Source organism: Tupaia chinensis, unplaced genomic scaffold (assembly GCF_000334495.1).
Source record: "Tupaia chinensis unplaced genomic scaffold, TupChi_1.0 Scaffold149964_2, whole genome shotgun sequence".
Lineage (NCBI taxonomy): Eukaryota > Metazoa > Chordata > Mammalia > Scandentia > Tupaiidae > Tupaia > Tupaia belangeri.
In genome coordinates this window covers 2,519,192-2,529,941 of record NW_006209806.1, presented here as the reverse complement: position 1 = coordinate 2,529,941, position 10,750 = coordinate 2,519,192, and the positions used below count along the sequence as shown (strand labels likewise).

Below are 10,750 nucleotides of genomic sequence, written 5' to 3'. Positions count from 1 at the left end.
CCGCCAGCGCGGGGGGGGGCCGCACAGGCTGCTTCATCGTCATCGACGCCATGCTGGAGCGGATCAAGCCGGAGAAGACGGTGGACGTGTACGGCCACGTGACGCTCATGCGCTCGCAGCGCAACTACATGGTGCAGACCGAGGACCAGTACAGCTTCATCCACGAGGCGCTGCTGGAGGCCGTGGGCTGCGGCAACACGGAGGTGCCCGCCCGCAGCCTGTACGCCTACATCCAGAAGCTGGCGCAGGTGGAGCCCGGCGACCACGTCACCAGCATGGAGCTGGAGTTCAAGGTGCCCGGGGCTGCGTGCGGGCTGCCCGGGGGGCGGGCAGGGCTGCACCCCCGGCGGCCATCCTGACGGCCGCCCGCCTCCCTCGTTCCCACAGCGGCTGGCCAACTCCAAGGCCCACACCTCCCGCTTCATCAGTGCCAACCTGCCTTGTAACAAGTTCAAGAACCGCCTGGTGAACATCATGCCCTACGAGAGCACGCGGGTCTGCCTGCAGCCCATCCGGGGCGTGGAGGGCTCCGACTACATCAACGCCAGCTTCATCGACGGCTACAGGTACCGCGCCCCGCGCCGGTCTCCAGACGGGCGGTCAAGGCGGGGTGGAGGGCGTCCTCAGCGCATTTAACCGGCGGCTGCTATCCTTAACGCAGGCCTGTGTGTCCTTCTGTAGCACTGCTTCACAGTTGGGACAAGGGACATTTGGCAATGGCTGGGGACGTTTTCGTTGTCATCTGGGGACTAAGGAAGCCAGACGCTCCAGGCTCCGAGTGGGTGGAGCCCGGGGGTTCTGCGCGACCTGCCGTCCCAGGACAGCCCCCACAGAGAAGGACCTGACTGTGACTGTCACAGCGTTCCTGGCAGAGGGAGCTGCGGGAGGGGGTGGCGGGCTCGGCCTGTACAGTTTGATGACGGCGGAAGACAGCAAGAGCAGTCAGCGGCCGGCCCGCAGCTTCACCGAGGAGGTCGCGCCCTCCGAGGCTGCTGGTTTCTGCGGGTGTGAAGTGGGGTGACGGGGGTGGGGACGGTGCAGCAGGAGTCCTGGCCGGGTCCTGACCCACCGGGTGGCCGCGGCGAGTCCAGGCCTGGGCTCCCGGCAGCCCTGGCTCACCCGTCCCACCACACAGGCAACAGAAGGCCTACATGGCGACGCAGGGGCCGCTCGCGGAGACCACCGAGGACTTCTGGCGGATGCTGTGGGAGAACAACTCCACCATCGTGGTGATGCTGACCAAGCTGCGGGAGATGGGCTGGGTGAGCCCGGGGCGGGGGCAGGGGCGGGCGCGGGGCCGGCGCGGGCGGGCGGGTCTGACCGGGCGCCGTGTCCTCCGCAGGAAAAGTGTCACCAGTACTGGCCGGCCGAGCGCTCCGCCCGCTACCAGTACTTCGTGGTGGACCCAATGGCCGAGTACAGCATGCCCCAGTACATCCTGCGGGAGTTCAAGGTCACAGACGCCCGGGTGAGTGCGCGGGGACACGCGGCAGGCCCTTGGTGTAGCTGCGACCCTGAGGAGGGCTTTCTGTGCCGCTGGTGGAAGCAGAGCTTCAGGAGTAGGAGTGAGCCAGCTCCTAGGTAAGAGCCGAAGGTGACCAGTCGGCCACGCTCCCACCGCCAACGAGGTGGAAGTGAGGGCCGTGACCCCGCGGTGGCTCGCAGGGGTCCAAGTTAGGTAGAGAGAATTTGTTTTTAAGAAAGGCTTTTGCTATAGGGCACGTGCGCTCACCAGACAGACAGAGACAGAAAGCGAGAAATCACCCCCCGGGGGGATGGCCACGCCGCAATCCCTTCCCCTCCATTCTCCTCTCGGGATTTTGGGCATGCACGCACACGCACCCAGTGTGGGGTTTAAGCTGCCGGGCCCGGGACTCGAACCGCGGTCGATTACATGGGAGTCCAGTGACGTAACCGTTATGCCACCTGTTGATTCCAGTACCGGGAGTCTTTATGTGCGTATTTGACTGCTGGCTGCTGTCCGTATGTCCTGTGACATCAGTGGCTCACAGCTGGGAAAGGGGACATTGGGCAATGTCTGAGGATGCTCCCATCGGCTACCAAACGTGTGGCACCCCTCACTAGGGAACAGGTCCACGAGATTTACACTAAAGGCAATGAGTGATCGCCTGTGGAGGGTGGTGTTCGAGGACAAGGGAGGTCCGAGGGGTGGAGGGGCAGGAGTGCTAGAAACGGGAGCTGTGAAACGGAAGAGTGTCCGAACAAGAGTTGCATGGTGGGGACTGGTGCGGTCGGATGGGGAGAGAGTAGAGCATGGATGTTGTCACCTGGCAGAGAGTCCACAGAGATGGTGGAGCTGGGTGGTGGGAAGAGGACAGGCGTTCGAATGCAACCCATGGCAACTGACAGTACACGGGTCCTGCTGGGTGACAGAGCACCGAAGTTGGTGGAGAGTGAAGGCTAGGGTGACAGAGGTCAGGGGACGTTGATGCCGATGGGTGGTGGAGTCTGACGGATGAGCAGCAGTCACTGGCGATGGTGCCACTGGGTCAGCACACGGGGTTGTTGGGTGGTGGTGAGGGGTGCTAAACGAGGTGGTGTTGCGTGGGAGGAAGGTGGGGTGGGGAAGTGAGTACTCGGTGGCGGCCAGGATAGTACAAGAAAGGGGACAGTGGAGGATGGACATCGTCAGGGAAATGTGACGTCGTTGCACGGCAAACAGCGGGAGGGGGTGATGATTTCGGACGCACCATCCTGAGAACGCAGAGAAAGGAAGGTGAGGTGAGGGAGAGGAAGAATGCCAGTGGAAGATGGTCCCCTGGATGCTGGATGGTGAGGAGTGATGGTGGTGAAGATGGTGTCACTGGGTTATGAAGGCTGGAGAGCGACAAGGATAATGGCATTGGGTGGGGTGGGGCGTTAAAGGTGGCCCTTGAAAGACGGCATCAGGGTGGTTACTGTTGGTAGGTGGTGAAGGATGGAAAAGTGATTGCGTTGGGTTGTGCCCCTGGGTAGCCAAGGATGGAGGATGATGGTGCTGGTGGGTGATAGAAGATGGTAAGTGGTCGGTGATGAAGGACAGAAGATGGTGGTGGAGGGGGCTGAGGTGGCACAGGGTGCAGATGCTAGGATCATGGCAATGAATGGGATGGCAAAGGGCAGACCTGGTGGGTGCACTATGGATGGCGAAGGATGGGCAATCGTAGACGAGGTGGTGTTCACTGGCATATGGGGTGCGGGATGGTGTAGAAGAGAGGATTGGTTGCGTGGTGGGGATAGAGGTGGTCGGTGGAGAATGGCATCATTGAATGGTCAGGGATGATGGGTGACCAAAGCTAGAGGGCAGAAGATGGTGTCATTGGATGGTCAAGGAGGGAAGATGACTGTGTTGGGTTGCGCTGTTGGGTAGAAGAGGGTACCTTACCTGCATTGGGTGGTGGAAAGTGGTGCCACCAGACGGGCAAGGATGGGGGGTGATGGCACTGTTGGGTGGTAGATGAGTGGTCAGTGGTGAAGGGTGGAAGAGGATGGTGCACAGTGACAATGACGGGATGATGGCAGTGGATGGGACACACTAAGGATGGCAGAAAATGGAAGGTGGTAAGAGAGTGAAGGTGTTGGATGACACTAGGGGGTAGGAAAATGGGAAAGGAATACGGAAAGGTTGTGTGGTGGAAATGGAGGTGGTCATAGAGGCATGACTTCATGGGATGGCATTAGGTGGTGGAAGATGGTGCAACTTGATGGTGAAGGGGGTGCGGGAACAGTTGGGTGGTAGATGAGTAACCAGGGATGAAGGAGGAAGGTGATGCTGTTGGGTAGCGCTGAGATGAGGCAGAATGGAGATGGCAGGATCATGGCACTGGAGGGGACAGCAAAGGGCAGGCGTTGGGTGCACTAAGGATTACAAAGGATAGAGGGTGCTGGACAGTGGTGTTGGCTGGGTAGACAATGTCCATGGAAGATGCTCCCTTGGGCTATGAAGATGAACTTGGAGCATCTCAATGGAGAAAGTGGCTGGGTAGACAATGTCCATGGAAGATGACTCCCTTGGGCTATGAAGATGGACTTGGAGCATCTCAATGGAGAAAGGACCTCCGATGCAGGACGCGGGGTCTGAGGGTGGTGGCAGGTGTGCGAGACGGGGCTGAGTATGGGATTAGAGGTTGGCAGGGCAGGAAAACAGCCATGGCCGTCACCAATGTCATCAGCAAGGGTGGACTTCTTTCCGTTCCAGGACGGCCAGTCCCGGACTGTCCGGCAGTTCCAGTTCACAGACTGGCCGGAGCAGGGCGTGCCAAAGTCGGGGGAGGGTTTCATCGACTTCATCGGCCAAGTGCACAAGACCAAGGAGCAGTTCGGCCAAGACGGCCCCATCTCTGTCCACTGCAGGTGAGCACCCTCGAGAGCCTCAGGCCCAGCAGCCCAGCATGGCTGAGCCGGGTCGGGGCCCTGACGCACTCTGTGGCTCTCCGCAGCGCCGGCGTGGGCAGGACGGGCGTCTTCATCACCCTGAGCATCGTGCTGGAGCGGATGCGCTACGAAGGCGTGGTGGACATCTTCCAGACGGTGAAGATGCTGCGGACCCAGCGGCCGGCCATGGTGCAGACGGAGGTACTTGCGGGGCGGGGACGGTGTGCGGCCGGACGTGACGCCGCGTGGGGCTGACCACGGGGGAGGTTCCAGGGCCCTTCCCGAGTGCACCCGGCACGCGTGTGCCCATGCTCTGGGGCTGGCTGGGACCGGATCGTGGCACCAAGACCTCACTGGGGGTGCTGTCTATCCATCTCTCTCTTGGAAGAAAAAAGTTTAAAAAAAAGAGACACAGATGGGAGGCAGCCTGGCCTCGAACCCCTGTTGCCCTGAGCTTCCGTTTCCTTGCCCGGGAGTCGGGTGCAGCCCCCCTCGAATCTGGGCTTCTGCAGGTGGAAGGTCCTCACATCCCTCCTACGAGAAAGGGATAAGTCACCCCCGTTTTGCCCCAAGAGCAGCCTGAAGTCCAAGGCCAGGAAGTGTCCCCTGGAGTGGACAGATACGTGTCCACCCCGTCCCAAAGCCACAGCAGATTCACTGCTCAGTCAGGGCCCCGCGCGGGCCACAGATCCGAGTCAGCCGCGGGACTTGCCCACGCGTGTCCGTGCGGGGGCGGAGACTCGGCGCTCAGGGCGTGATTCTGCCGACTAAATAAGCAGGAGCCGGCAGGCGGTGTGGTGGGTAAGGCGCTGGAGCCCACGTGGCTGACTCGGCAGCTTAAAAGGCCCATGCGTGCCCAAGAACCCGGAGAAGGATCGCAGTGTAGCCATCCCCCCGAGGGAGATTACTCACTTTTTCCACTTCTCCAGCGAGTGCACGCACCCTATGGCAAAAACTCACAATATGCAAAAATCTGAAAATAAATGCACGCGAGCCAAGTAGGGGCCGGGCAGGACAGGCAGGACGGACAGCAGGCATCCCGGTGGAGGTCCCAGCCGGGGCGAAGGCAGGGAGGCTGAGGGTCCCCGCGCGCAGAGCCGTGGGGTCTTTCAGAGATGCATACCTGGCCGGGGCCACAGGCCTGGGAGGTGTGAAGCCGGGGAGGCGCTGACGGACCCCCTCCCTCCGCAGGACGAGTACCAGTTCTGTTACCAGGCGGCGCTCGAGTACCTCGGGAGCTTTGACCACTATGCAACCTAAAGCCATGGGCCGCCGGCCCAGCACCACTGACCCCGGACGCCTCTGCCCCTCCCGGTGGACCCCCCGGAGGCCTGGACCCCCAGCGGGCAGGACGAGAGGTGGTGGCGGCTGCGTTTCTGGGTACAGTCTGCGGGGACAGTGCAGCCCCCCGCACAGCCCCGGCCGCCCCAGCGACCTCCCTGGCACCAGCTGCCGCCTTCGGATACTTGGCACATTCCTCAGTTTCTTCCGACTCCAAAACGAGATTCCGGGTGGGGGTGGGGGGCGTGAGCAAACCAAGGTGCACCCCGGACCAGAGGAGGGCGGGGCGCGCGGGGGTGCCTTCCCGCCCTGCAGCCTGGGGGTGCCAGGCTGGAAGCAGAGTCCGACTTTCTGTTCAACTCCGTGTAACTGTGTCCCCTGACATAGCTTTTTTTAAATAGTGTATTTTTTTCTTTTCTTTTTTCTTTTTTTTTTTTAAAAAGAAACAAACCAACAAAAAAAAAAAAGAAAAAGACTTGCCAGTAAACTCATTTAAAAAGAACAACTTCGCTTATTCATACTCTGTTCAAAGACCGTCTATTTTTTCACGGTAGGGAGCGTCCCCGTGTGGCCGCGGTGCGCGCTCGTGTGCCGGCCGCGCCGCCCCGGCTCCTCGCCTGCATTTTTCTACCATCGGAAGGTGCGTCTCGCTCATGTTGAGACTGGGACAGGCTTTTCTTGCCCTGCTTTTCCTTCCCCTTTGTTTCTTTTTTTTTTTTTTTAATTCTCAGACATATTAAGTACAGTTCTGAGGGTGGGGCAGGGGGCTACTCGGGTCTGCCGGTGATGGGGAGGGAGGCGCTGCTGCAGAGGAGGTGACAGCGACCCCCATAGCAGCCCGAGCCCCGAGGAGGGACGGAGCATATGGAAGAGTCCTGCGTCATCGGGGAGGCTCTGGGGCGGTTTGGGGAGCAGCCGGAAGATGAGCGCCCCTCGCCCTTGAGCAAGCGGTTTCCTCTTTGTACGAGAGCCGACCCGCCGTCGCTTTCCACACTTTGTTCAAACGGAAGCAGCTGGGTGGTTTTCCCACCTCTGTGTATGTAGATACATCGACTTTGTATTAAAGGAAGATCGTCCGACCCCGGCCCGTGGTGCAGTCTATCTTCTGTCCCCTGTCCCGTCCGCCGCCTCGCCAGGGCAGGTAAGGACATCGGGGAGCTGGCGTTTCCCCATGCTGTCGTGCAGTCCGAGGAGGGGCTGGCCCGGCCAGGTGGTGGCACTCGTCTGAGACGCCGCAGCGGTGAGGTGGCTGGGTGTGGAGGGGCTGCCTCGTCTGTGACATTATAGTGAGCATGATCGAGAGTGTCCCCTCGGACACAGCAGCGATCGGCCTTAACAGATAAGAAAACTGAGGCTCAGAGAGGGACAGGCACCCCCCAAAAGTCCCAGAGTAAGTCCGAGGTTGAGTTGGGGGTCTGAACCCCAGTCTTAAACTCTGTGCTGGCCTGCTGTTTCCAGAAGGGCCTAGGAATGGAGTTGAGTCCATAGAGGGAGGGGGAAGCTGGGAATGTGAATTTCTCCCATGCTCAAGGCCACTGGGTGAGCCAGCACTCTCTGAGCCAGAGCCAAACAGATTCTCAAACCCTGTAGCCCATCCCAAATGCTCAAACACACATGCAATTTATCAAAATTAGCCACAGAAAGCCTCACAGAGTCTAACAAACAGATGTCCTGATTTGGGCTCAGAGGGATAGATTTCTGCAATAATTGGCCTCCCCTGAAAAAGCCTACAGTAACACATTTTAAAACAAACTTTCTAAATAGGGCATGGGTTAAAGAAAGAAGCAACATAAATGTTACAAAGTTTCAAAAGCTGAACCACGAATAAAATAGTGCATTACGTCATGAAACCTGTGGGATGCAACCAAAGGCGCACTCAGAGGAAAACGTATAACCTTGGATGCATTTGTAGGAAAATGCGACATCTTGAAAAGCAGTACACTTGGGGACCAGCAGGGGGCATGGTGGTTACCATGCTGGACACTCCCACATGGCCGACTGCAGTTCGAGTCCCGGACCTGGTGGCTTGCTTTCTCACTTTCTCTCTAGCTCTCTCTGGTCAAATTGAAATAAATGAATGAGTAAACAAAATAAATAATTATTTAAATAAGCAAAGTACATAATTATTAAAAAAAAAAAAGAAAAGCAGTACACTTAATAAATACTGAGCCATGCTTTCAATTCAGATAATAGGCTAAACCCAAATAGAGAAGAGACTGTAATAAAAGCAGAAATAACACTATAATCAGACATTTCTGAGAGTCATTTGTTTAGATTTTTGCCATAGGGCACTTATGCTTGTTGGTGGGAAGGGGACCAGCAGTTAACATAATGGCTGTCGCTGGACTCCCATGTAGTCGACCGTGGTTCAAATCCCGGACCCGGTGCCGGACGCATGTGCATGCGTGCCCAAGATCCTGAGAGGAGAATGGAGGAGAAGGGATTGCGGCGTGGCCATCCCCCCTGGGGGGTGATTTCTCACTTTCTGTTTCTCTCTTTCTGGTGAGCACATGAGCCCTATTGCAAAAATCTCTCCGCAAAAGAAAAGGGAGGGAGAAGTGAGAAAGCACCCCCCAGGGGGGATGGCCACACCACAATGCCTTCTCTTGGGATTTTGGGCACACACGCTCAGGTTCCTGGCATGATTTTCAAGCTGGTGGGTCCAGGACTTAAACCATGGAGTCACCCATGTATGACCCCACACCTAACCACCATGTCACCTGCTGGCCCTAGGGGGGTAGTTTTGCATTAGCAGAAATCAAAAACTGTTTCTTAATTAACACCAAAAGCAGGTCCATCTTAGGCAAGTACAATCAAGAATAAAAGAGAAAGAAGAATACCAGTGAAGCAGGGGAGCCCCACTAACTACAGGCGGGGCTTTTGTTTTGAGTTTAAGGGAGTCAAGGAGAACAGAGTAGAGACAGCGGTGATGTTGGCAGAACTGGTGTGGGAAAAAACATCCCTGTGCCCCTGTAGGACAGCGGGAAGGAGAGACAGAGGTGGAAATGGTGGAAGACCACCCGAGTTCGGCCCCTGGGTTCTGAGCTGCAGAAGACAGGGGTGGGGGGGGTGGACACTCTGTGGGACAAAAGGGACAGGAAAGAAACTAACCCGGCCTGGGCCTACGGGAACCTACCGACACGCTGCTCCGCCCCATACAACTTCTCCTCCCTCAAGACCGAGTACTGAACGCCCCCGTAAGAAGGCATTCCTATCTCTTCTCTGGGCCGCCTCAACACCGGAAGTGGAACCAAACCCCAGCTCGCCAAGGAAGTGTCTGAACACGGTCTCCCTTGTCCTCACTGGAAGGTAGATGGCAATTTAGTACAAGTCAGCCCGTGACGTCCTCATGGCTCGGCTGGGAATAGGTAACAGCAGGTGGGGGGTTATCTGAAGTCTTCATGGAAGAAGGGGCCCCGAAGGAATTGCCTCAAGCCACAGACACGGCCAGGACTCCGAGCCTCTCTAGCTGCCTTCGCCCTAGCCTGTTTATTGAGCGCTTACTGCGTGCTCAGCTCCTGCATCGTACGGAATCCTCGCTGTGATGGAGAGACGGGGGCGGGGGGCCTGCCCAGCTCCTTTGGCCTTAGGGAGGGCGTTCGAGGTGTCTGAGTGCAACCTGCCGACAGTCACTGCAGTTCCAGGGACATGCAAGCCCCACTCTCACCGCAGTGATGAGTCAGGCCAGCACCTAGTTCCCTCAGAAGTGCAGATGCCAACAATCAGTGCGCAGCCTGCTCCTAACGACATGGCTGTCAGTGCCTAAAGCAACACACGGCGGGATGGACAGGCACACAGCTGTCCCGAGGGACCGACGCCTAAGCAGACAGAACTGTAGGACTCGCAAGGACAGGAGCGGTACTAACCTGATCATGACGAGGCGTACAGGACTTGGTACCAACAGAGAGTGGACGTCCCATGCAAATGCTGACGCCGTCCCAGAACACAGGGCCGGCTGGTGGCCTGCGGCTTAAGGTGCTGCTTCCCGCGTGGCCGACTCGGTTTGTGTCCTGGACCTGGCGGCTTAAATGTCATGCTGGGTGTACGTCCACAACCCTGAGAGGAGAGTGGGGGAGAAGGGGTCGCATCGTGGCCAACTCTGCTGGGGGGTGATTTCTCATTTTCCCTGCCTCCCTCCCTCTCCGGTGAATGCATGTACCCCATAGCAAAACTAAAATTGTAAATTTTACAAATACGTAGAGATCTGGTGGTGGTACAGCAGAAGAACACAGTGCTCAGCAAGAATGACCGTATGGGAGGGTTCCCAGTTCGTATCTGGAGACCTCCCCGCACACCCTAGACATGCTCAGGGGCTGAGGCTGGGGTGGATTGTAGCACAAAGACCCTGTTGGGGGTGTTGTCTCTGTGTCTTGCTCACGCAAAGAATAAACTTTAAAAGCATTTCTAAATGGGGGCCAGGAGGCGGCATAGTGGCTAAGGCACTGGACTCCCACAAGGTTGACTGCAGTTTAATCGCAGACCCAGCAGCTTGAAACTCATGCCGGGCATGTGTAGTGCGTGCCCACAATCCAAAGAAGAGAATGAAGTAGAAGGGATTGTGGTGTGGCCATCCCCCCTGGAGGGTGATTGCTTTCTGTCTCTCTGGTGAGTGCATGAATCCTATAGCAAAAATCTCTCAAAGTTATAACTGAAGGGTGAAACTTGCAAATTAAAACTCATGGAATGCAACCAAAAATGTATTCAGAGGTAAACTTGAAGACTTAAGTGTGGGGTTGGCAGATAACATGGTGGTTGAGGTGCTGGACTATCACGTGGCTGGCCACGGTTCAAGTCCTGGACCTGGCAGCTTGCTTTCTCGCTTTCTCTTTTTTTTTCTCTCTCTCTCTGGTCAGATTTTAAAGTTATAATAATAAATACAATTAAATAATTATTTTTTTAAAAAAGAGACTAAAGTACAATTATGGCAGTGGGGTAGAAAATGGAGGGGAGAAGCATTTAAAATAAGCAGGCAAAGTAGCACTCAGAGGAAAAATCATAGCCTTCAGTGCACAGATAGATAGATGATAGATAGAGGGGGAACAACTGAAAATAAACCAAGCTTTCAACTCAAACATCTACAGAAAGAAAAAGCCCA

At 56.8% G+C, this 10,750-nt stretch overlaps 1 protein-coding gene across 1 annotated transcript in view; it reads left to right on the top strand.

Annotated features, from left to right (window-relative positions):
* The window catches only part of LOC102481864 (protein tyrosine phosphatase receptor type S), a 44,527-nt gene extending 37,788 nt beyond the window's left edge, over positions 1–6,739 (top strand). Inside the window, exons 25-31 of the mRNA XM_006171864.2 lie at positions 8–293; positions 388–566; positions 1,136–1,262; positions 1,343–1,468; positions 4,199–4,353; positions 4,440–4,575; positions 5,566–6,739. Of these exons, the coding sequence (XP_006171926.1) occupies positions 8–293; positions 388–566; positions 1,136–1,262; positions 1,343–1,468; positions 4,199–4,353; positions 4,440–4,575; positions 5,566–5,634 (1,078 nt within the window). The 3' untranslated portion in view covers positions 5,635–6,739. The remainder of the gene's footprint in view (positions 1–7; positions 294–387; positions 567–1,135; positions 1,263–1,342; positions 1,469–4,198; positions 4,354–4,439; positions 4,576–5,565) is intronic.
* The last annotated feature ends 4,011 nt before the right edge of the window (positions 6,740–10,750 follow it).